Source organism: Phasianus colchicus, chromosome 1 (assembly GCF_987193195.1).
Source record: "Phasianus colchicus chromosome 1, bPhaCol1.hap1.1, whole genome shotgun sequence".
In the NCBI taxonomy this organism is placed as follows: Eukaryota; Metazoa; Chordata; class Aves; order Galliformes; family Phasianidae; genus Phasianus; species Phasianus colchicus.
The window spans coordinates 190,394,409-190,420,600 of record NC_143436.1 but is presented as its reverse complement, the minus strand read 5'-3'; the positions used below and the strand labels follow the sequence as shown (position 1 = coordinate 190,420,600).

At 42.4% G+C, this 26,192-nt stretch overlaps 2 protein-coding genes across 8 annotated transcripts; one reads left to right on the top strand and one right to left on the bottom strand.

The window, feature by feature from the left end:
* The first annotated feature begins 45 nt into the window (after window positions 1-45).
* Window positions 46-10,321, top strand: CCDC90B (coiled-coil domain containing 90B). 3 transcript variants are annotated; one of them, XM_090134084.1, is made up of 9 exons: window positions 46-230; window positions 467-586; window positions 3,064-3,167; window positions 4,861-4,962; window positions 5,458-5,499; window positions 5,579-5,650; window positions 5,732-5,785; window positions 6,473-6,587; window positions 9,575-10,321. In XM_090134084.1, exons 1-9 carry the CDS (start codon window positions 110-112, stop codon window positions 9,700-9,702), a joined length of 858 nt encoding a protein of 285 aa, XP_089990210.1. In that variant the 5' UTR covers window positions 46-109; the 3' UTR covers window positions 9,703-10,321. The 3 variants fall into 3 exon arrangements, with proteins under 3 accessions (XP_089990210.1, XP_031468306.2, XP_031468307.2); XM_031612446.2 differs by lacking the exon at window positions 9,575-10,321 and adding an exon at window positions 7,080-8,396 and having other exon boundaries at window positions 47-230; XM_031612447.2 differs by lacking the exon at window positions 9,575-10,321 and adding an exon at window positions 7,080-8,396 and having other exon boundaries at window positions 47-230; window positions 6,473-6,596.
* Window positions 4,971-26,172, bottom strand: ANKRD42 (ankyrin repeat domain 42). 5 transcript variants are annotated; one of them, XR_016463467.1, is made up of 14 exons: window positions 25,447-26,172; window positions 23,877-24,028; window positions 22,916-23,079; window positions 20,927-21,034; window positions 20,516-20,635; window positions 19,815-19,950; window positions 15,955-16,155; window positions 14,285-14,410; window positions 12,969-13,074; window positions 12,180-12,355; window positions 11,625-11,751; window positions 10,338-10,482; window positions 9,054-9,597; window positions 4,971-5,453 (listed from the first exon to the last, which is right to left on the bottom strand). XR_016463467.1 is itself a non-coding variant. In XM_031612445.2 (13 exons), exons 2-13 carry the CDS (start codon window positions 23,893-23,895, stop codon window positions 9,505-9,507), a joined length of 1,521 nt encoding a protein of 506 aa, XP_031468305.2. In that variant the 5' UTR covers window positions 23,896-24,028; window positions 25,447-26,172; the 3' UTR covers window positions 8,911-9,504. The 5 variants fall into 5 exon arrangements, 4 of the variants coding, with proteins under 4 accessions (XP_031468305.2, XP_089990207.1, XP_089990209.1 ...); XM_031612445.2 differs by lacking the exon at window positions 4,971-5,453 and having other exon boundaries at window positions 8,911-9,597; XM_090134081.1 differs by lacking the exons at window positions 4,971-5,453; window positions 20,516-20,635 and having other exon boundaries at window positions 8,911-9,597.
* Between the last annotated feature and the right edge of the window lie 20 nt (window positions 26,173-26,192).

Below are 26,192 nucleotides of genomic sequence, written 5' to 3'. Positions count from 1 at the left end.
CCAGCATCCTTCGCGGGACCGGCCGGAAGAGCGTTCTGGCGGCGGTTGCGTAGTGGGTGAGGCGGGCTGGGTCGGACCGGAAGCGGGGTGCTCGCGGCGCGCTGAAGCGATGAGGGGTGGCGGGCACGGCGCCTCGCTCTTCGGGCGGGTCGGTCGCGCCTGGCCCGGCCTGTTCTCTGCTTGGGTCCCGCAGCCGCCTCGGGCGCTGCTGTCTCCGCTTCCTCGGAGAGGTGAGAGGCGCCGGAGGGCCCTGTGTGTCCTGCTGCGAACACGGCTAGATACAACCTCCTTGTTTAAGTGATAAGGAGTTTCCAAACAGCAGGTTAAGGGGGAGAGCAGCAGTGAGTGAGATGCTAAATGGCTTTTTGTTGCCCTGCAAGCTTTGCTGTGATGGAGAAGATAAAGGTTACCGTATGGCATGATAAACCATCCGGGTTAAGCTTAAAGAGCGTGTTGTCACTTCCAGGTCTTGCTGCCACACTCCCTAGGAATTCGTATGACGTGAGAAGGGTTGAAATCACTCCCCTGGAGCAGAGGAAGGTAACTTTTGACACTCATGCCTTAGTGCGGGATCTGGAAACCCACGGTAAGTCATAACTGTTAAATAGTCATAGAATCACTGAATCACAGAATGGCCTGGGTTTTAAAGGACCACAATGATCATACAGTTTCAACCCCCTGCTATGTGCAGGGTCACCAACCACCAGACCAGGCTGTCCAGAGCCACATCCAGCCTGGCCTTGAATGCCTGCAGGGATGGGGCATCCACAGCCTCCTTGGGCAACCTGTTCCAGTGCATCACCACCCTCTGAGTGAAAAACTTCTTCCTAATATCTAACCTAAACCTCCCCTGTCTCAATTTAAAACCATTCCTCCTTGTCCTATCACTATCCACCCTCGTAAATAATCCAGAGGAAATCTTTAAGTACTGTTGCTGTGAGTGTGATCAGTTATCCCCATAGCAGTACTTTGCGTTTTGGAAGCTTCTAGCAGAGGCTGGTGAGGGAGAAGCATGTAGTCTGTAACCATAACGGGCTATTACAGTAGATTTGCCTCATTTATAGCTGTAGGGTTTAGTTTATAGAGCATCTTCCCTTCAAAGAACATAATGCATTTAACATTGTTTCCTAAGTTAATGCAGTCCCTGAGCTACTGTGGGTTGGTCAGTTAGTACCAAAACCATCCTTTCTTACGGAGTTTTGGAAGTCCACTGATTGTGTAGAATATTTGTGTACACAGAACCTGACCTCAGCTCTTGGTTTGATGCCCCTTCAGTTCTTCTGTGGGAAGAAGGAATGAACATTTGATCTCTCATGTCACTTAACATTATGTAAACCTTTGTTGTATTCCCCCATCATTCCTTCTCAAACAGTTGAGTTCTAACTCAGTGAATTTTGCCAAGCAATTGTTTGACAGTGGATGTCCCACGGATTTGAATAGTGATGTGATGTTGAACCTATTTTGTTCTCTTTTTTTTTTTTTTTAAGTAATTCCTAAAGTTTGGTTTGCTGTACTGATCCCTTCTAAATATTGAGCTGATACCTTCAACAGACTATCAGTTCTCTGTTACAATTCCAAGATCTCTGTCTTAAATGGCAGCTGGAATTTTATCCAGTCAAGGTTAGGACTTTTTTCCCTGTGAAGTTCTAATAGTATACGTACACAGAAGACACCCAGTTGTCCACTAATAAGGGGTTTTTTTGTTGTTTTTTTGTGTTTTAATGCCTGTCAGACTTGTCAGCATGTAGTTCCCTCCATATGTTCTGGAACCTATTTCTAAAAACTGGTGTTGTATTTGCCATTTTCCTTTCCTCAGGCAGCCAAGACAGCTTGTTAGATGTTTCTTGTCCCAAGTACTCATTCAGCTATTTCTCCTTGGAGGTCCTTTAGAACTCAAGATGAAGTCTGATGCTGGTGCGCTGTTGTTACTGAGTTTGTTAATTTGTTCTGTAACTGCTACAAACACAACAGCATCACAGTGACAGGGCTCTGAAGGTTAAACCTGTACATACCACAAAACTGAGAGATGCTTTTGAAGTCTGTCAAACTTGCTGCAGGCAGTTCTCAGTCTCAGGTCTCTTACATACATGGATTTCTCCACATTTTCTAAACTTCCATGTAGGAGGGACAGTTCCTAACGAATGAAACAGCACAAGCCCAAGTAACCCTGAAAACGCAGGGAAGCTGAAGCAATGCTTTTACCTCAGTGGAAGGAAACTCATAAATTTTGCATAGTTTTTTTAGTAATGCAGTCTTGCAATGCTTGATAATTCCAATAATTCAGAAGGGATCAGATCATATTTCTCTAAATAGCTTAATTTGAAAGCAGTTTTCAATGAAAAGTTAATTGATCCCAATTTTATGAAATGGAGCAGTTGAAATATAATGCATCAGTGAGATTGCTGGAAATAAACCTTTAGCACAGAATCAGATTTGGTCAATTTGACAGCTGATTCTTTTCAGTTCTCTCCCTTTAAATGCTCCAAAATTGCACCAAGCTACCAACAAAGTGTAATTTTTATCTTCAGCAAGCAAAAATCATGCAGTCCGAATTCATTCTGCAAGCAATGGATGCAGCAGTCTTTAAATCACTTTTGCATGTGCTTATATCTCAGTACAAAAATTTCCGTATGTGCAGACTTGTCTTTCAGTTTTATTATTCTATAGGATGCATGCCTGGTAGCTCAAGTTAATTTGGATTTTTAACAGAATTTGCAGAAGTTCATTCTAGAGCAAAGTGGTGCTGAATTATTTTTAGAATGCATGAGGAGATATACGTACAGAAATTAGTTACTGCCATCAGCTGCATGCATCGGCTGTCTCAGTATATATAAAGCTGATGTCCTTCAGATTCGTGCAGCTTTAAATCTGCTGGTTTTTGCCTAATGACATCTCCCTATGACCTGCTCCTTGCTGCCAGTTCTCAGTAATTGTGTGACTTCCCATTTGCTGCTTTAGTTAGGAACAGCACTTTAGTGTCCTACTTGTTATGCACCTCTTGCTCTTCCCTTCACCCAGCTCTCTGACATTACCCAAACTTATCATCCTTCAACTGCTTTTCAGGCTTTGCCAAAGAGCAAGCAGAGACCATCGTGTCAGCATTAATAACCCTCTCAAATGTCAGCTTGGAGACAGTCTATAAGGACATGGTTACCCAGGCTCAGCAGGTAACATTTATTTATGGTATGTATACACACAGTGTTATATAAATATAGTAGCACATGTTTGCATATTTAAAAGACAAGAGAACGACTCTTCATAATGCCATCAATTCCTTTTTGAGATAGGTTTCTCTGGCTCTCAGGGTGATACTGAGAATGTAAATATCTCACAGAAGTGCTTTTTGGATGTGGCCACGTGGTACAGAAGTAATACAGAGACTGCTTCATTAGAGCTCTGATATGAAACCAAACTTCAAACTGTGCTTTTGCAGCAGTTGAGAGCAGAAGAGAAATGTAAGGAAAGCGTACTGTATTTGTCCTATTTCTCTATTCATTAAATTGAAAGCAATCATTGGAACTGCATCATGATTTTACTCCTGCATTTCAGTCTGTAAAGTTGCATCTACTGTAACAGCAGAAGGTGGCTGGGATGTGGGATTAGGCACCACCATGTGGTTATGCAGCGTTAAACAGCTACTGCAGCCCTCAGCAACTATCATTCTCCTTGCCCAGGCCTGACTTAAGTGAAAGGTTAAGCCCAGGAACCGTTCCCACAGAGCACAGTAGACAGAGGAAGAGATTTTAACCATCTGTCTATCACCTGTGGCATGTCACTTGCCCTCAGGGACAGCAAGCAGGCTGTGACTTGCTTGGTTGCTTGTCTACACCTGGCTGTTTGCTCTAACTGCTCAGTAGCTCAGCCTGTGCTCAAGCAAAGCGTCCAATTGTCTCCTCTGCTGAGAGTCAAGTGTGTGATTGTACCTGAAGGCAGTGAATCAGTTCAGAAGCATGGCTCTTCTTTCTCCCGAGGTGCTGACAAGTTCTGTTTTAATACACTGCCAAAAGAAAAAGAACTTCAGCTTCTTTCTCTAGGCATCTCAGCCAGCATCGTAAAGCTCTGGTGCACAGTAATGGTTTTAATAATTAGGAAGGCAGTGCAAGCTGAAATTATGTCCCATTCTTTTTCACTGAGTTAATGCAATTAAGTGTTCACTGCTGTTTTATTTAAACTGTGGACTCCTACTTCCACAGATTTTTACCTTACTGGCATTTATGCTTAATGGATTTTTTTTTTTCTGTGAGTCTCAAAAAGAAGACAAGAAGTTGTGTCTTTGTTTCTTCCACCAAAGCAAAAGCCTTCCTGTTTGGGCATCTGATTACACGTAAAAGAAAAAGCCAGTATCTAAGCTGTCATTTGTATGGAATTATATTAGGTAGAAACACCATTTTTATGGTGCATTCAGTGACCACGCTGAACATCTTTAGATGCGATGAAGAGAGTGAGCTCCGTGGTGTAAACGGCCCTGAAGTTCTTCTAGAAACAGTAAAAACTTCATTATGTTCAATGAAATACAGTCAGTGGAAGTAGGTGCAGAGGAATTTTGTTCAGCATAGGATCTGAGAAATACTCTTAGCTAGAAACAGACTCGCAGATTTATCATCTTCCATGCTAAACAGCAGGGAAACTTTCTTCTACCAGTTAACGAGTACTGCCTTCAAGATTCTAAACTATTCCATTTCTTTCTTAGTTTTCTTTTTTTTTTTTTAACTCTAGTTTATAAAAGCTGTTTCTTTTGGAGAGTCTCCCCATCTTTATGCTTTGCTGCAGTTTATTTCCTGATTTGAGTCCTAAAAATCCCTTCCTTTGCTTATCAGGCAGTTTGGAACTTAACCATTGACTTATTTTATTGTTTCCAAGGAAATAACTTTGCAGCAGATCATGGCACATTTGGACTCCATTCGAAAAGATATGGTCATCCTGGAAAAAAGTGAATTTGCAAACTTGAGAGCAGAAAATGAGGTACTAACAAATACTTTTAATTAAGCCATCAGTACCCTAAAATATACCAGGATTTCCTCAGTGTATGTTTTTGGTGGTACAGAATATTTGATGTCATCTTCTGTATTACTCAAGGGTGATTCTTGTAGTCTTGTTACCATTAACCATTCAATCCAGGGAGAGCAGTCAGGCATTTCTGTTAATTAAACTGGTGATTAAGATATGTTTTAGTTTTGCTGTACAGCATTTTGGTGTTTTTCTCCTGTCTTCAGTCTCAGAATAATCACTGTAAGTTTTATACAAAACAATGATTTTGAGCAAAATTCTGAGCAGATTATATCTGGCTGTTTAAATAGAGCACACTAGTTAAGGTATTTAGTTGGGAACACATTGCTCTGCTGGGAGAAAACTACAGAACAGTAATCACAGAAATGCAATAGTAACACTTACAGAGCTGATTTGTTTGGTCAGCTCTTTCTTGAAGTTATAAAATCTCTTTTTCTTCTCTGTTCCTAGAAAATGAAAATTGAACTAGATCAAGTTAAACAGCAGTTAATGGTAAGTAAACAACAAGTAGGTATACACTCATCCCTGGGGAAAAATATAGTTATTTTCATGATCTTTATTTGCTTTAAAGAATGAAACCAGTAAAATCCAAGCTGACAGCAAGCTAGACATAAACCTAGAAAGAAGCAGAGTGACAGATATGGTAAGCTGACCTATGAAGATACTCTTATGATTTTGGTGTCATCTTCCTTTGCTACAGTTATGATTTATCTTTTATCTGTAGTTTACGGATCAAGAGAGGAAATTGATGGAAGCAACTACAGAGTTTCATAAAAAAGTAAGGATTGAGTTCACTTTATATTGAGCAGAATACAGTTATATTCTGGATGTCATGTAAACACGAAACTGTGAAAGTTAATAGCTGTCTGCCTGTGAGAGAACCCACTGTGTTCTACATGTTTATGGGATTTGTGTGTGGGATTTGCACTAAACACCATCCAAGCAGATGACACACAAACCTCATCTCTCACTTCCAGAGTGCCTTTCTGCAGTCTGTTCTAGGTAAGCAACTGTAGCCAAGCAACAGTTTGGGGGGGCTGGGAGTCCTCAATGCCTCCTTGAAGGCACTGCAGCCTGATGCTGCTGAGGGACATTGCCCATTTTCAGCATCAGCTTCCTCTTCTTGGATAAAGCTGGTGATTTCTTAGACCTCTGTTTGGCAAAAATTTAGGGATGCTATGAAGACATTGTAGAATGTCCTCCTTAGGAGGCATGTGGCATATCGCAGATAAAATTCAGATCATACCTATTTTTCTGTTTTTCTGTCTTCATCTTTAATATACTTGTCTATGGTATTAAGTGTTGCTCTGTGACTTCTGAAATCATTTAGTAATTACATATCTTCACCAGTATGTTGGAAATTTCTCTTTGTTATTGCTCACAGCATGATATTCCTGTTTGGTTTTGCAAACTGGACAGAGCTTGAAAACATTGTCAAATTATATGCCTTCTTTTAATGTTTCAGGATTCGAATACCAACAGCATTATTTCAGAGATCAGTAATAAAATTGATACTGAAATAGCTTCCTTAAAAACTCTCATGGAATCAAATAAACTGGATACGATACGTTACTTGGCAGGTATGTGATGTAAGTACTGGGGGCTTAATCTGGACATGTGAAGTTCAAGAGTTATTCAACATTATGTGCAAAATGAATTCAAAATTTCAGCAGAGCAGCAGCAGATAACTGGAATTGGGTGTCACGTCTGATGTGTTAGCTTGTCATTTTGTTCAGTGGAAATCCTGTTTAATTACATTTAATCAAGACCCAATACAGCCATCTCTCCTGTAATACCATTTTTGATAGATGGGCAAGAGCAGTAAAAATTACTGCAGTCTGTTGTGCTCTGTGTTATCCAATTCAGTTCTTCAGAAGTATTTCTGATAAGATGGTTCTGCAGGCTGCTGAATTTGACCTCCCACCTTGCTGTGTAGGCAGTGCTAACTGTGGAGGATACCACATCTGAAACAAGTCATTGTTACCCATTCTGTTTGCAGTTAATTTCCTATATGCAGAACATGATACAATTTAACATTCATCTAATTACTGCTACTTTTGTTCTTTTAACAGCTTCGGTTTTCACTTGCTTAGCAATAGCACTGGGATTTTACAGGTTCTGGAAATAGTTCTAAACTGAATGACCTCGTTAAATACAGGTGGAGAAAAGTTCAGCCAGACTGCATCTGCCAAACCATCACATCTGTGCTGTAGATCACTGTGCTACCTCCAGTTTTGATATTCTTGTTCTGATTATTGTGAACAGTGTTTTCTGACTGTGTAACACTAACAACTGAAATAATATGAGGGAGAAGTTGGCAAATAATAGTAATATTTCATTCTCTCCTATTGAATAGTGTATATATTTCAAAAGACTTTGTATATTAAATCAGAAACTGTTTCCTAATGGGCTTCAGAATCAAGTTGTTGTCTTCTAGAACATTGCCAGTACTCTCATCTCTTCTCCAAATGGAAATACTGAACATTCAGCATGCCTGTGGAAATACTGGACTTCTGTTTCCAAATTAGTATTACCAATATGGGAGAATTGCAGCAGATTCCAAGAGATGTACTGTGATCCAGGCAGTGACCTTACATGTAGGAGCTGGGTGTTTGTTCCTCCCTTTTTGATGGGTTTGAAGCCTGGTTCTTTGGTTATATGTTTTCATAAATATGTATGAAAACATCAACGTATGTATATAAAATATACACTCCAAGGCCTTTTTTAAAGAATCCTTGTTTTTCTTGAAAAATGGTTTACATAAATTTAAAATTTTGTGTAGAACTAAAATGTTTCTACAGATTTATTTAATATCCCTTAAAATTTTTGTAAGCCCGGTCAACAGAGGTCAACAGAAAGGGAGAACTTCATTTCTCCAAGGGGAAGTGCTGTTGTTCTCGCTGACTGCAGACAACCCTGGGACAGATAAGTGCTCTTAACTCCTCCCTTCAAGCAGTGCTGAGTATTCTCAATAAACCTTTGTGTATTTTCTGGGTGTGGGATCTTGTGCCACAGAAGTGCTCCTTGAGAGCTGTGGGACTCTCAGCTTTAGGTGACGAGCTGTCTGCCTACAGCAAGGACTTCTCAGTGTAGTTGCAGAGATGTGATGGGTGGATGCTTTCCAAAACTGAAGCAGTCACATTAGGTACAAATGCCTATGCTTTTAATTTGATTCCTTTTATTTAAAAAAAATCTTCCTGGTTAAAGCTTTGTTCAGAATAAGCACTTTGTGGGCTACAGAGTTTATAGTTCTGGATAGTGACAGGTTTTCAATTCTATTCTGTTTTCAGTTGAACTTGCTGGTATCCTGCAAATTCTTGTATTCTGTGCATGAAATTATGTATTTAATGTGTACATTTAAGAAAATAAAATGGATTTCTTACATTTGCTATCTGTGAGACTTGAATACAGATGACAGGATTGTACAAGCATGGCTTTTATAATGAGCACCGCGCTGTTAGTGAGCTGAAGCTGCTTTTTCTGTTATGGATGTGTTAGTGGAATAGGTGTGGGGGTGCCAGCACAAGGACCTGAGGCAACTCCTTGGTCCATGTGATTGCTGCAGGGTCACACATCCATCCTCATACACACTGTAACCATTTCTGGAGTTCTGTGCAAGACATGGGCTGATCTTTGGCACCATTCCTACATTGGAACAGCACCAAGAGTGAGGGACCAAATCTCATTCTTGGCAGCTCTACATCACCCTCACACACTTTGAAGTCTATGATCCAGATTCTGGATTTCTCCTTATCTGGCACAGGCTTATGCTATTGCTTAGGATGTCTCCCATCTACTGCATATGAACGCAAAAACAGAGTTTTTCACTAACTTTGAAACAGCACAATTAAGCTTCTCTGAATAGCAAAGGAAAGGACAAATCAGGATTCAAGCACCAGGAAATTAACCTTTATAATACAAGGATTTTAATTGGAATCAAAACAGCCAAAGTATTATTCACGAGAGCCATTCTGTGGCCTGCACAGATTGGCTGGAGCTTATAAGTCAATAGCCTGACATCTAGCAGCTGTTCTGCAAGGACTTACCCCACATGCTGTTCTTTGTGTCTGTACCCTGCAGGTCCTGGCTGAAGTAAGGGGCTTTCTTCTTCTTCTTTTTTTTTTTTTTTTCTGCTTCAAGGCAGTAATACCAAGCAGACCAGGGGTGAGGATAGCTTTTTCGTAGGCTAGGGCCTATGACATCTCTGCAGTTGAATTTTGGAATGTTCCAATTTGCAAAGCTCTTGTTAAACTACCCTGGACATGAAGAGAAACCCTCTTTTTTTTTTTTTTTCTTTTTTTCTTTCTTTTTGTTTATTTGTTTGTTTTTGTTTCCCCTGCTGCGGTGATTTAGAAATATTTTCTGTCCCAGAAAACTGGGAAAGCAGTTTGATGAACCACAGCTCATCTGCAGAATTGGGCTCTACAAATGCTTTGCACTGTGGATACTGCCATTCTGCACCCTCAGTCTGCCAGCCCTGTGTCTGAGGCTCCTTCCTCAGCGCAGCCTCACAAACACTCCTCCGTGGCTGTAGGGATTCTTCTTCACTTTCTTTTTCTCTTTGCAGGGAGTGGAGATGGGTTCAGGTTCCTGAAACAAAGGACATCATTACAGCTATTAAGCAGCAATCACTTAAATCTGCTGCACCATAAGACAGGCTTTAAAAATATGATGATGTGGCTGGGAAAGGTCTGAGAAGCCAGCTCTCCTTGTCTCCAAACTTAGCATGTGAACTTCTAATCTACTGTCAGATTTGACTAAATATGTGTGTGTGTTTTCTGTTTTCTAAGTCAACCTATCTGCACCTGCTTTGCTGTCAGTGGACTTGATAATTATGATGACACAAGACTAATTGTTGAATTCAGCCATTGCACACAGCAACACTGTATTACATGCCTCCACCAACTCTATTTCAAATCTGAGGTAAAAGGGGGGAGAATAAACCCATTCTGAAGGAGAGTTCTGATGCAAAAGAGAGATCCTGCAACATGAGTGGTGGTAGCTGCTACGAGCTATGCCAGCTGGGAATGAGTGGACAGCTCCTGAAGTCCCCAATCCAGTCTGAACTGGGCACCAGCTACTCGGCAAGGTGAACAGCCAGTCACCATGGAAGCATTCAAGGAGCATTCCACTCCATTTTCTAAATACAGAGAATTCATATTCTCTTCCAGGGACAAAGAGAAACTGATAACCTCTCAGGTCAGGATGTAGCAAAGGCTGCTGCTCACTTGACTGTGCCAAGCTGAAAGCTGCTAACGTACTCACTCAAGTATCACCTCACAATCTTAGCGAGGACACCCAAGCAGCAGGGCTGCCTCCGTCCCACTAACCAGAGGCAGAGCAGCAGGGCTGCGGGTTCTCCCCCGGCTCTCCCTGAGGCGGCCGATCTCGGCGCGGCAGCCATCCAGCTGGCTCTCCAGCTTTTCCCTCCTGACTCGCTCAGACTCCAGCTGCGCTTCCAGCTCCCTCACGGCCCTGCCAAAAGCAAAGGAAACAAACAGCATCGAGCACAGCCAGTCGTGCCCAGGCCGCTCCACGCGTGTTTTAAGGAACAGAGAGCAGAAAACAACGCAAATGTAGCGTACTCCTAACTCGGGCCCATTTGTAAAAACTCCAGCGTCGGCTGCTTTGCCTACCATACAGCCAGCTGTGCTCGGCGCTTCTGACCGCGAGGTGGAGACGTCTGCCCGCACAGTGAGCCAGCGCCGGGCGGGACGAAACCCAGCTCGGCTCCCAGCAGCAACTGGCTCCTCTGCACACTTCCTAAAGTGATTGGGTAAGCACACGTGAGGAAGACCAAATGACAGCCTGCATGATACATACTAAAAGGAAGCTGAAGCATTGGTTGACCCAGTTGCACAGGTTCTCATCAGTCACAGTCACAATGGCTATTAAATTAACTGAAATTCCCGGAACTGGTTAGCTGAGAGTTAATTCTGATCTATCCCTATGTAACAGCAACTGAGTCATCTGGAAATGAGCTGGCTTTCCTCTGTGCTACAGCAAATTAGCAAAGCTACAAAGGGAGGAGAATTTTCAAAACCTGCTAGAAATCCTTCCCATGTGGCAATTCCTGCTGGTCATCAAGTGCAATGTTAGGGACAATAAACATGTTAAAATAATGGGACTTTCCAGCATACAATGTAAAAATCTTGGAGTTTACACACAGGTCTCTGTAGGTACCCTGAGAAGCACTACTTCAGTTTCAGAAGGTCACTGTGGATCTAGGGATGCTCTCTGGCCTCCATTAATGGCACACCATTTGTGACCTTGCTTTGAGGTGGCCCAACCATGTAATGGACATGCTCATCTACAGTGACTGAGAACAGTGCATAGCCAAATGTTTGACAGGCAGAGGTAGAGTCAGGGATGTCTTCTTGTGCAGGCTGTCATCCTGTACAAGCACAAGAAGTATGGAGCTATCAATCATTTGCATGTTGTACTGCAAGGTTGATCCTCATGGCAGGGGTCCACAAATGGCCAAATGGCTGAAGTCCTTTTCTTTTTAGCCTGGCTAAATTCACTAAGTGGAAAAGACAGAATGGCCAAAGCAATCTGAGTGTAAATTAGTCTTATAGAAGGCTTTAAAATGGGACACATTATAAAGTTGACCTTACTTCTCAACTTCCTTTTCATCTTTTTTCATCTTCCTCTCCTCCTCAGTTATTCCTCCCAGCTGTCTATAATTGCTGTAGGCAATCTCCAGAAGTCGCTGGAGTTCTTGAATCCTGCGATAGGCCCTTACTGTAAGACAGGGTTCACCAGGTAAGTAAAATGCATGGAAACAGCTGAAGACATCCATGCTGAAGTCCAGCAGTATGGGAGACAGCATCACACACAGAGCAGTAACTACACTGCTTAGCAGACACTGAGATACACCTGGTACAGAGATACTGCAGATAGACCCACACAGCACACTGCTCTCAGAAACAAAGAGCATTCCAATGTGGTTTCACTGCAGAGATTGTAACAGTGTAACAGTTCTGTTCTGACTGTCCTGTGCCATCCTTCCTAACCTTCCACAACAAGGCGAGTACTCAGTGTTACAGATATCCTAACAACAAACTCATCCTACAACAGAAAACAAATGTAGCAGTTGGCAGAAACCGTGCAACTAGAAATCCAACACTTTTAGACTGTTCAAATAAAGAGTGAAGTAAGACAATGCTTACTGCGCGCGTTCCTTTTCTCTGCTTTATCCAGGATTAAGTCTTCTTTGCTGTCTGTACTCCCTTCCACACCATGTCTTTCAAAAAATTTTATGTTGCTTGCATCCAGTTCTTCATCACTAGAGCTACTGTCTCCAGTTCTTTGGGTCAAAAGTTCCACAGCTGCTAGCTGGGCAAATCTGTACAGAGAACAGTTAACCTACACTGATATAATCCTGTAATCTAGAAACACACAGCCATGTCTTCCACATGAGATAGAAACTCTGAGACACATCCTGTTCCCATTTAGAGGACAATTTCAGGATTTGAGGAAGCACTGGTACACAAACTATGAGCAGCAATCTCCTTTCCACAGTACTCTGCCTCAGTGAAATCTTATTACGACAACTCCCACTTCAGAAATACATTTTTTGCTTCGTAGGATTTCTTAACTGAATCTCATCAGCAACTACATTATTTTTATTAAATCAAAAATCAACCAGCCTTCTCTAGCTCCCATTTACTTTGTACAGCTGAAGCACACAGGCTCACGAATTTCCTTTTGCAGATCCGTTAGTTTTCATCTTTTATACCTGACTTTGTTCCAAAAAAAAGAAAAGAAAAGAAAAGGAATTTACAATCCTTTACAGCAACAATGTGGCTTTGCTTATCACTCAGAGCTGTAATTCAAGGGCTTGATTAGTTCTTGCTTCATCACCAAAAATCAAGAGTAATTACAACAAAGCTGACTAGATATTTAAATAGTAAAATAAATGTTAAAAAAAGACAGAACTACATGGCATGTAGTGCTACCTCTTGGCTACATCCTTTGGAGTCTCTCCAGCATCATCTGTAATGTCACAGTCAGCTCCCATTTCAATCAACCACTGTAAGCAATGGATGTGCCCTTGTCCTGCAGCTGGGGGAAGGAAGGTGCATGCAAGTCAGCCATCTACAAATGCAGCATTTTAAACTTCCTACATCCCCCTTCTGCTATGGTTTAACATGCAAGATGTTGGGTTCACCAAGACCACAAAGGAGAGATACTACTTCAGAGAAGGATATATTTCAAGATGCTCAAGTCATTTGGGTACACCCAATTTTAGAGAAGATCGTGTAGAGCGGGTTTGTGGCTTTTTCTGGTCCCTGAAATGTATGTGCAACTCCTTCTGTACATGAGCTGAACTAAATGTTCTCAGTCCCAGGCATCAGCAGGGCTACTGCCCACACTGCATGGCCCCCAGTAATGATGTCTCACATATGGAAGATGCTCCTTGGCAGTGCTGGCTGAAACTTGCAAGCCTTTTTCTTAAGTAAATCTGCCTCTGACAGCACCCCATTTGGAAATGTGTCAGACTGAAATAAGGAAATGTACTGACAATCAGCCCAAAATTTCCCCATAACAGAAACACTGGAGGTAAAGACTGGGGATGAAACAATAGTTGGCTAGGAACTATCCAAGAAAAGGTAACGGGAAGAAATGTGAAGGAATGTAAAGTTGTTCTCTATGTGTTTTTAAAAATTCTGCCTTTTTTCTCTAAGCAAAAAGAACTGTGGGAAATAGTGTTAAAAGTGTATTACAAGAATATCTCCCCCTATCTTTTCTTTGCCATTTCTTCTCTCAAACACTACTAAGAAACCCTCAAGCATAAGAGGACTGATGTCCCGTAATGCTAGCACTCTATTACAAATCAAGGTGTTAGATACCAGGAATCCTGCTGCCTGCAGAGTGGGCTACCAAATTACTTTGTTGTGGTTTTCATAACACATCATCACAGTACCAATATGTTCAGTAAATAAAGGCTCAAACCACAATGCAGATCACTGCCATGTCTAGCAAATCCACATCTCTGGAAGTAACGTCCCACACAACAAAAAAAAAAATCAATGTGGATGTTGTTTTCTTTTTAAAACAAACTGTTCTATCTAGACTTCAGCTTGGTTATTTTGTTTTTAAAGTGACCCCCTACACATGCATACAGCATAAAATATTTTTCAACGTTGCTCCTTTGAGCCCTCAGGAAATGAGATTTTCATTAAGTTTATCTAATGAGCAGCCATTTGAAAATATCAGTAAAGAAGCCAGCAATAAACAGGAAAAAGCTCAAACATTGATCATAATTACTGACCTTTGTGCATGAGAGTGGATCCCTTATCATCCCGCTCATTAATATTGATTACTCCACATCTCACTAATCTTCTGAGTACTAACAAGTCCCCTCTGAAAGCAGCATCATGGGCTGGGAAAGCTAAAACTGAAAATGAAATACGCATTTCTGAACAGATGCCAGTAATTCCACTAAACGTGCTCATATTTGTCTCAAACAACTCGCCTCTATGATAACAACTCACTCACAGACATTCCATAGCTGTATCTAGCAAAGTTAATGCACCTTTAATTAGCTAAAATGCAGCTGCATATCTAGGATTGTTCATCACAGACTTGACTAAACCTCTCTTGGTCATGGCTACGGGCATCTTATAGTTAAGTGATTAATTTCGTAAGTCTGAAATAACAAGTATACCTTTGTTTTACAGTTAATGTTCTATTACTAGTGGTAATAGTAGTCATCTGCCTACCCAGATTTCCATAGTATAACCAAATGTATAAACTATATTACTTCTCCCCCTCTACTCAGCTCTTGTGAGGCCCCATCTGTAGCACTGCATCCAGGCCTGGGGCCCCCAGTACAGCAAGGACATGGAGCTCTTGGAACGGCTCCAGAGGAGGGCACTAAGATGATCAGAGGGCTGGAGCACCTCTCCTATGAGGAAAGGGTGAGGGAACTGGGATTGTTTAGCTTGGAGAAGAGAAGGCTCCGGGGAGACCTCACTGTGGCCTTCCAGTACTTGAAAGGAGCTTATACACAAGAGGAAGAATGACTGTTTACAATGGTAGGTAGTGATAGGACAAGAGGGAATGGTTTTAAACCAAGTCAGGGGAGGTTTAGGTTAGATATTAGGAGGAAGTTTTTAACTCAGAGGGTGGTGATGCACTGGAACAGGTTGCCCAAGGAGGTTGTAGATGCCCCATCCCTGGAGGCGTTCAAGGCCAGGCTGGATGTGGCTGTGGGCAGCCTGGTCTGCTGGTTGGCAACCCTGCACATAGCAGGGGGTTGAAACTGGATGATCACTGTGGTCCTTTTCAACCCAAGCCATTCTATGATTCTAGCTTAAAAACTATTCATGCAGGCCATTTGATTTTTCTGGTTATTTTTTTTATAGGTGGAGAGCATTAGTATTTATACCTGTAAGCACCATGACAAAAGACCAGCAGACAGGGAAAGTGTGTGCCTGGGAATACCAGAGAAATGAAGGTGCAGTGCTCATATCCTTGCTCTGTTGAATGTCCTCCTTAGAAACCTTGCTACCCTTGTGTCCTTTGCTGTGCTGACTGCAGTAGTATTCCTGGTTAGCAAGTAACCTTAGTTTCAGTGGGATCTTTCCAGGTTAAGCAGTTATTCAGGATCATGAGCAGGCAAATCTGCAAACTCAGCAATTCTGGATCTCTGCTGGAGTCTAGGCAGAGCATGGGCAACTTGGTATTCATAGTGCAACACAATGTGAAAAGCCTTATTCTGATTACTGAAAATGATATTTATAAAGTTGTGCTGAGTATCCCAGTCTAGCTATCAGTAGGTGCCACAAATATCCTAAGCAACAGTTGTACCTTACAATGGCAATACAAGGGTCATAGTTCTGCTCATACAGATTTCAGAATCCAGTGCTTCATAGAATTACTATGTCTGTTTTAACAGTACAAACTGTAATCAACTTTTAACATTTCATCCCTACTCACCTTCCTGTGTCTCTGGATGCTCCCCCTCTTTTTCCACGCTGTCAATATATTGCAGAATATTGTCTTTATAGAACCGCTCAGCCAAGTCCCTTGGAGTCTCTCCATGGTCATTCCTGGCTTTCAGCGCGCACATGACACTGGCCATTTTACTGACCAGGAACTTAAAGCAATGCAGATGTCCTTCCACTGCTGCCAAATGAGCTACAGCACAAGGGGAAACCAAATATGTTAGAGCAGGGCATTGCTGACAATCAGGAAGGCAGTGTTTCCACTACCAATTACATCTAGCTCCTCTACCAGCACTTGAGACATCCAAACCTGCATAGGAGGGAGCAGGCAGCTGCACAGGGAATGCTCAGCTCCTATCCAGGACAGAGTCCAGCTATAGGCAAAGGAGGTAAAAGAAAGCTGTTAAGGACAGGATCTGCAAAGAAAATGCCCTGGCAGAGCTGACTGCAGCCAACACAGCATGACACTGCCAAAAGACCCCAGAGCAACAACTAGGGGTGTACTGGTGGGGTCTCCTGTTCCCCATGGAATGTTCACTCCTTAGCAGCTGTGATCTAGCCTCACTCTCCTAGATAAAACTACAGAGGGCCTGCAAGGGGAGGCTTTGGTTAGGAGTTAGGGCACCTGTTTCAGTCCCAGATCCACTGCACCACCCCCAACAGGCTGCATTACACCTCTGCAGTTCCATTACTTCACCTGTAAAATGACAGTGACATTCATTTTACTGGATAGAGGTTTGGAGGTACATCCCCTGATATTCCCATTAATACACAGATGTATTCACTGTGCTTCTATGACATTTTTTAATGTTTACAGTTGTGGAGAGTTGTGTGGGCAGGAGCTGCTCTGACCCAGCACAGCAGTGACTGCTTCCCTGCAGAGCAGAAGTGCTTCCTCCCCTGCCCTTTAGGCTACACTAAACTTTAGTTTTTCAACACCAGCAGAGTGCTGGGCCTGTAACAAAGTAAGAGGTACAAAATACATGTCCGTTATTATGAAATAGTCTCTAGTCCATTAATGGGAAGAAGTAGAAAAATGCAAGTAAGATTGCCTTTATTATGCAACATATTATCACTCCATGTATTAATTCAATGTGGATTATCACTCCTCATATTAATTCAGTATGCATTATCACTCCATCAAAATGCTCTGGCTGACATTCTGCAAGAAAAAGGGTTCCATGTTTGTGATTATCTTCATAGCTGCTAAACAATGTATCCAGGACAAAAAAAATAAAAATCACTTAAGTCACTTAAGCTAACTTCTGGCACACTGGAGATCTCTATTGCAAACCATTCTCATAGTCAGTGAGTTAGGAAGAAGTGAAATGAAGAGACACATTCCAGAAGTTGAGTACTGATAACTGGTCAGCTGGTGAAAAACAGTCTCAATCCATATGAATCCACTTTCAAATAACTAACAATCTCAGGGATAAAACTTCACCTTTTGAGATAATGCGTTATGAAGTGCCTGTCCTATGCAGAAAGCAGTCAGAGAAGCTCAAGGTTTTCTGCAAAAACAGCAAAGGAAAAAGACACTGCAGAGCTCTATTCTGCCTGTGTCTTTTTGCAGATTTGCAGTGAGACTCTGTGGAAGACAAAAAGGAAATTTTCATATGCTTTTAACATGTGCTTCTTAGCAGCCAGTTCCCAACATGGAACAGTGCCAGACAAGCTCATGCTGAGTACTTGTTCTTGAAACCAAAGCCAAAGAGTTTTGTGATGTTAACATAAAATATGTTGCTTAGTACTGAGAACTTTGAAAATCTTTATCTTGGGCATCACGGTTGGTGTTGGGATCCCAACTTCTCCATCTTTCACCTCACCTCCCATAAAATTGTGCTAAAGTTATTCACTGCTATCTAAATAGAGAGTGAAAGAACCATGTATGTGAAAAATTCAGGTGTTGCACTACAATTAAATTAATACTATATTTAGAACAGGCTTAACTAGTAAGACATAAGTGAAGCATGGCTAAAAAAAGAGAATATAGAAAGAAAACCAAATGTTGAAATAATAAACACAGCCCACTTACGGCACTGAATGAGCCACAGTTCCTCCAAAACAAATTAACATACTGTAGGTAATTAAAGCCTCTGCCATAACAAACATACAAAAGGTGCAGTCTTACAATTCTTAAGTTTTAGGAGCATGGATTTGCAATCTCAGTAAATTCCTGTCAGTACTTTCAGGTTAAATTATAGCACTGGCCAGCTAATCTTGAAGCTGAATTATAGAAAGATGAATTAAATTGACACTGGTATGTAAAGCACAGCACTTCTGTTAATTTTTTACTAGCAGTGTTACAAAGCATTTTCTTTCTTCTAGATGATAACAGATGCAAATGAAACATAACAAAGACTGAACAAAGCAGCTTCAGAAGAAAAACAATTCTTGACCAAGGAGTACACACAGTGCATTTCAGTGGAACTGTGCTGGTATTCACCATCTCTCCATAAAAATAAGTGTTCCCAAATGCAAACAGAGCTACCTTCTGTGTTGTCACCAGAGTGCCTAACATCACAATCCTTTATTGCCTGAGCCACTAAACCAGATGTCCTTCTGGGATGTAAGAGCCTCATGCCTTTTAACAAAGCCTGGGTTTGCAGAACAGAACACAGACTTCAGTTTTCTGGATAAATGGTGCTCAGCAGAGGATAAAACAATTTTAAATGGATTTTAAAAGATAAATCTAAACCTCTAAACTAGTTATAAAGGGATGAAAATATACTATTTGGAACAAATAATATGACAGACCATAAGAAGGCAAAGGTTAAAGGGGAAATGATGTAACAAGAACAAAGGGTTGAATGACAACATTCAAATTACAGAGTAATTTGAGGCAGTAGTGTGATAAGCAAAGGGATGGTGGAAAAACTATGAAGAAACAGTGTTCATTTTTCATGCTAAAGTGGCTACACATAGGATTTTGAAGAGAGTACAGGCTACAGATAATACAGAAATACTGGTATGTCATAAATCAAAATGGAGAAATCAGAGGTAAATGAGAACAAGGGTTTTACCAATCCAGTTAAGAAATAGTTGGATGCAAAAGCTTGCATATGAACATGCCAGAATCTGATCACACAGGCACACCTGTTCAAGCTTGGTATACATTCAAAAAGGAGCAGATAGCAGCAGGGCCTGCCTGCTGCCCCACCTGCCCTTCTCCTTCTGTGATCTCTATAGGCATAGGCACAGAGGTTGCCCACCTACACAGCACTCAGGCTGAGCCTGCTCCTGATGTGAGCCTTGCCAGCAGCAACAGGAGCTGAACAGGATACTGCTGCCAACCAACAAGTGCTTTGGATTTATATATTCCCCCATCATTATAAAAATGGAATAATCAGGCTGATAACATGGAACAAATCACACAGTCATCAGTTGGTTTGATTTGGAAGGGACTTTAGAGACCAGCCATGGATGGGGAGGCAGGGACACTTCCCACTAGACCAGGCTGCCCAAAGTGACATCCAACCTGGCCTTGAACACCTCCAGAGACATGGAATAACTTGGGACCTCAAAGATCATCCAGTTCCACCCCCCTGCCTTGGGTTGGTTGCCCCTCACCAGTTCAGGCTGCCCAAGGCCCATCCAAGCTGGCCTTGAGCACCTCTACGGATGGGGCACCACAGCTCTCTGGGCAGCAGTGCCAGGGCCTCGCTGCCCTCTGAGTAAAGAATTTCCTCCTAACATCTTATCTCCCCTTTTAGTTTTAAATGACTCCCTTTTGTCCTACCAAGTCATTATCTATTGTCTTATCAATGCTCCTGGTGTGTTTTATTTATGATGTGCTAGAGTTATCACATATACAACAAGGGCTGAAAAAACAAATGATTATTCCTGACATACCTGGAAGGTTTCCATCAGTATCCACATCATCTACGCATGCTCCCCATCTAACAAGAAGCTGCAAACAGCCCAAGCGACCATGAAAAGCAGCATAATGAACAGGCTTCCAGTCATTCTTGTCTGCAACGTCTGCATTCTAAAATGAAAGCACCAGGTTAATTTGTTTATGAAGCTTAAACACAAGACATTTTTTAAATAAGAATCAACAGTTCATTGTGCTACATTATTTAAACAAAATGAAATCTTTTTCCAAATTCAAGCCATGAAAGTAGCATAAGAGGTATTTCTCACAGGTTCTTGGCTTTATTGGAATAAAACAGACACAAAAGGTGTGTTTTCAGTCATACTTCTATCACCATGTTAGTCATTATTCTTAAATATACAACTGGATTTTTTTAACATCTATTACTGTAGAAGATTTGTACAACTGGAAAAAAATCACAGCCACCTGATCTTCTTTTAATGATTTCCCTGTTCAAATGCTGTTCCAAGTTACTGATTCTCTCTAGATTTTTGGATCTAGAGACCTAACATCTCTTACAATTAAAAAATGGAAATCTACACTACAAATAAAATCCCAACAAGAATATACCAACAGAGATCAATCCATGGTCCCAAACCTCAGTTAGTGAGTGCTTGGTATGGAAAAAGATAGCAGACTCTGGCTCTGCACTAGGGAACAGCAGGTAGAAGTCTCTCACCGCTCCACTTCGCAGCATGGTTTGCAATGTGTACGACTGCCCATGGGCTGCAGCCAGGTGTGATGGAGTGCACCCACGATCATCTCGAGCTTCTAGGTTTGCTCCATTTATTAACAAAGCCTACAAGAAATGCAAAGTCTGAACTCAGTTCACAGGCTAAAAGAGCAAACACTGCCTGGCAGGATGACTTGAGATGATCAGCTTGGTACCTCTGGGGTCATCACACAAAATAAATGTAAGCACAGAGGGAACAAACAAGTGCACTCATTTTACCAGTGACTTGGTTTCAGCTGTAAAGACACAGAGATGAGATCCAGCTCCAGTAGGAGCACTTTCAGCTGATTTTCATAAAGAAGTGTCCAAATCAAAGGCCTGCCTTCCTTTTGCTGGACAGTGAATATCCCTACTTACCTGCATGCAAGCATCCTGCCCGCGGATCGCCGCAAGGTGAGCTGCTGTCCAGCCTCTGACTGTCACACATGTCACATCAGCACCATGCCAGAGCAACCAGTGAAGGCACTGCTCAACCAAAAACAAGCTTGTTTTATTTAATAAGCTCTTCTTTAACAATTCTTATAACTTATCTGGAGCAAATGTTAACTATAAATTAACAGTAGATGTTACATTTCAAACAGCTTTAGCTACGAGAAGCCTAGAAACGAGATAGTTTCAAGGCTTCATCTAAGGGTACAGAAAGCACAACCAACCTTCTAATCGCAATGATTTTACAACGTGGCTTCTTGATTTTTCTATTCCAGATTTAAAATGCAGCCTGCGAGAGCATTCATGTGACATGAGGTAAAAACATTAGGAAAAACGATGCAAACATGCTCACTTGAAGTCCAGCTAAAATGAACAGTAGGAAAAATGCCATGAATCAAATATAAAGCCTCAATTCAGTTATTAGGCTTCTTGGGTATACGAAATCCCATCTCTCCTCTCACCTACCACACATTATTTTAGCTTTATTCACCTTTTTCAGCAGGTGCTATTGCTTTCCATGGAAAGCTTAAAGAATTATTAAAACGATAATAAACTACAAAATTAGTTAAAGCTTTTTGTTATACATCATTATTATTTCCTGTCTTCTTTTAGGCTAGGCCCTACTTCCTGCCCTGTTTCCACCAAGGAGTTTAGTAACAAAAAAGTGACAGATAATTCAATAAACCCAAATACACTGATTGCAAAGTAGGAGACTTAAATGAAAATTTAAGGTAGAAATGGTATATGGTAGAATTGGTAGAATTTATAGAGGCAGATAAGGGTGGGCAAGCAATCAATTTTTAGGGTCAACAACAAAATCATCAGCATTTTCTTGACAGTTTCTGTACCTTACAGTAATAGCACTGCACTTATTGCTCTCAAATTTTGAGAAAATTTTACATTCTTTCCTTTGGGACTTCATTCTCTACATGGTTATTTACAGCCTTGCTGTTTCAAAGTAAGATCGCTATAAACATTGTGCAAGGAGGCTGTAACAAGAAGGTGAATGCTGTGCTGAATGCAGCTCAGTCCTTCTGGAAATCAAATCATTTGTGCAGCAAGTACCTGCTTGCAATTTCTGCATTGGTAGTCAGTGTTCTTGCTTATTAAAATGAACTGTATTTGAAGTATTTCTGTAGGGAATGAGGCATGAGACAGAACACTGGTAGCTGAACAAATATTTCTGTGTCACTTCTCACTTGGTTCAGTCACTTTCAAAACATTATACACATCTTTATGGATTTTCCAATGCTCTGAGTGAATGGGAAAACATAAGAGGGATAAAAGAAGGTAATGAGGCTAGAAGGGAAGCCATAAGGCACACCTTGCTTGGAGTAAGAAAAACTCTGATTTCGTAAAATCTGAGGACGTTGATTACATAAACTGCCTGGGGCTTCAGAAAGGCAAAATGAAGTCCTAAAAAACTGCACTTCTTTCCTTAGTGAATACATTTAATCAGAAACAAAACAAAACAAAACAAAACAAAAAACAGGCAGAGATTATAGATCTAACTTTATCAAAGCTAGCACTGTTGTGTACAGCCTCCCCCCAAAGAGGAAAACATTAACCCATAAAATCTTGCTGTTCGAACACTAACTTAGACAGGAGGGGGAACGGCTGTTAACAAGGGTGGATAGTGACAGGACAAGGGGGAATGGTTTTAAACTGAGACAGGGGAGATTTAGGTTGGATACTGGGGGGAAGTTTTTCACTCAGAGGGTGGTTTCACTCAACTGGAACAGGTTGCCCAAGGAGGCTGTGGATGCCCCATCCTTGGAGGCATTCAAGGCCAGGCTGGATGTGACTCTGGGCAGCCTGGTCTGCTGGTTGGTGACTCTGCACACAGCAGGGGGTTGAAACTGGATGATCATTGTGGTCCTTTTCAACCCAGGCCATTCTATGATTCTAAGATTTTACCTCCAAGCTTCCAGAGTGTGCAGCACAGTGCAACGGTGTGAACTTGTGGACTAAATCCACCTCGTCAATAGAGGCTCCGCGTTTTACCATTAATGCAAGCCGTTCTACATCACCAGCTTTCACTGCCTCGTGTACACTGGTGTAAGTTTGCTTCTTCCTCACATCTAGGAAAGAATAATAATAGCATTAGCCAGTTCAGTCACATTTTACAGAGATGAAAGAAGTGATGAATCAAAGAACAGTTTATAAGAATCAGCCAAAAGTGTAACCTATGAGAGTGTAACGTATCAGCGGGGGTCCTTACCCACTTGTGATTCCCAGAAGCAAAGCAATATTCAAAAACCTGAAAGAGCCATGCCCCCTCCAGCCCCAGGAAAAGGACAGGACAGCAAAGCAACTCCATCTATGCATGCAAATGCTGGATCAAGCCCACCCCCAACGCTGGCTCACTTCCAAAGCTGTGGGCATCACAAACTCTTTCATCAATCACGCTTTCAGGTGCTCAGCCATTGATCCTCAGGGATCCACATGGCCATGCTCCTTGCTGCCACCCAAGAACGTGGCACACCAAGGCATGCTGTGCTGGGGGCACCGGGCCAGAGCACTGCTCTGGCACAGGTTACTTTGCTAGAAGGCCAGTATTTTACTCCCATCAAAGTCAATAACGTTTTCATGGATTTCAGTGGCTCAGAATCAAACTCTAAACATAGCTGCAACGTGGTCCAAAAAAACTCATCACCAGGACATGGAATCAAATAGCCCATGTTTTCCTTCAGGCCTTGTTACTGTTTGACAGTGTAACTGTAAACAATGGGAATTAGTTATCTAAATCCTCTTGCAACATTTTGGCATTTTGCCTACATTTGCCAACAAAAATAAGTGATGTAAGTAGATCTAATGGCTGAGATGGCTAACTTCAGATAGCTAAGCATATGAGTAACCCAAAACAAATAGTAATCACCTTCTGGAGTAGTCACCATTCTGGAACCAAAATGCACCAACAATCTTTGATTAAATTTCACGCTCTAAGAAGTCTTGAAGAAGCAGACTGCTGTTCTGCAAGTCAAGCATGCACATAAATGTTGGTCTTAAGGTATTAGTGCCTCGGTTTTCCTGCCCATGGAGAAGAAATTGAGGCAATAGTTTGAATTATTAAAAATGTGAGATCAAAAATGTTAAAGCATATCAATGAGTTGTTGCTCAAAGGTTCCTGGCATACATAAAAGCACTAAACATGACGAAAAGCAGCTGACACTATTTACCAGTACCTATTCCCATAAAATCTATAGCATGACAGTAGTGCTTGGCCAGATTCAGCATTACCACAGAGAGGAAAAGAGGGGCTTCAACTGTTTCAGTAAGCCAGGCTGAGTGTTGTAACGCACCCCTGGTGCATCATCACTTCACTCCCATTTCCTCTCCCCACCCCAAGCCACTCTGTACCACTGTCCTGCAGAAAGACAGTAAAATGCTGCATGACCCAGCACCAGCAGCAACTCAGAACAGCTCAGGTTGGAAGGGACCTCTGGGGGTCATCCAGTTCATGTTTCTAAATAAAACCTAAGTACATGCAGCGTTTTGGTGTTGTGTTTTTTAAACAGAGAATATCACTAGGACCTAATTTTCCCACAAGGAAGCAACTTCTCATGATGCCAGGTAAGGGTTACAGACTTCAGCGCAATGATGCAGACTTACATCAGAGGCAGACCTAGCTAACTACACTGCTTGCCAAAGCACTAATGCGCTTAACACCACGTTCCAGTGCTGTGGGTTCAAGGTAATATTTATTATTTCTTAATCCAGAAGATTCTTGCCCTCTTTCTACCTCTGGAAGAGGCAATGACCTATGCCTGTGTGTTATGGGTGCCAAGTTGCAGCCCCGTGGCTCAGGCACCACAAGCACGGCTGGGACTGAAGTTTAATGAACAGCTGTTAACACAAACCCTGTACAAAACACACTGCTTTTGAGAGAGAGTGATATTTTCCATAACTTCAGTGTGATCTGTTATCAAATGCTTGTTTCCTAGGAAAAAAATTACCCTGTAGAAAGAAGTAGGTAAGAGGGTAAGCATTACAATTGTACTTGACTAAAATTCACCCAAGAAATCACTCAGCCTGAGGGAAAGGGACAATGTTCCATAACACACAGAAATAAGCCAGTGCAGTGCTTCTTGGCAGCACTTGAAGGGGACGAGGCACAAAGCCACAAAGTGGGCAAAGACCGAGGTCCTGAGTTCTGTGTGGGGTTATGACCCCATCCCAGCAGTGTCCATGGGGGTTATGCCACCTTTCCGCACGCGTTCGGCAAATATCAAATAGATTGGGGTATTTTAGGTGGGCCCAATAACGAACAGACGGGTAAAACAACTGAGGAGGGCCGAACAGCGCGGGCACAGCCGCCCTGCGGGGCGCCCCCCTCACGGCCGAGGCGGGAACGGCGCCGCTGGGAGCACCGCTCCGGAGCGCGGGGCAGCGCGGCCCGGCCCTCAGGGGAGGACGCGGGGAGAAGGCCGCGGGCGGAGCGGTCTCACCGGCCGAAATAGGGCTGGCGCCGCGCTCTTCTCGTCTTCTTTCACTCCTTCCCCCACGCCGCGGCGGGTTGCTATGGGCGCGGCGCCCGCTGTCCTCGCGGGAGGAAAATGGCGGGCGGCGCTTGGCGGGAGTGGCGGCCATGGCGGCCAGGCGGGACGGGCGCAGCCCCGCCGTGCGGCTGCTGCTGGGCAGCGCGCTTGGCTGTTTCTTGAGGGCCTTTCCCAGGAAAAAAAAACAGCAAATCGCTGCTTGTTTCCAACCCGCGCAGGTGTTTGCCAGGCGTTTCACCTGCCCGCGCTCTGTGGGATGCTCTGACTCAAGTCACAGCTGTGCGTTTAACCCGAGGCGTTCTCAGGTGTTTTTGTTAGGTGACACAGCCTCGGCTCTTCAGCCCCTTGCCTCAGCACCCAACGGCCTGGAAGGAAACTGACGACCTTCGAGCACTCTGCAAATCTGAGTGGATTTTTTCTAATATGCAACTTATTGCAACTTACACAAAGATGCGGGTCATTGCTTGCAGTATGGTTGTGAAGATGGGAAACATTGCAACCAACAGCAGCATCAGGTTCACAGCTGATACTTACAGCACTCACTGGGGTGAATTTGCAATGTCAGGTACTCAAAAAATCCAAAGAGCCATATCCTAGGACAGTGGTATTTCCTCTGATTTTCAGAAGAAATCCACCCTACACCTGGCAAATGCACGTTTACCCCAAGACAAACACTGTATGGGAGCTTACTGCCC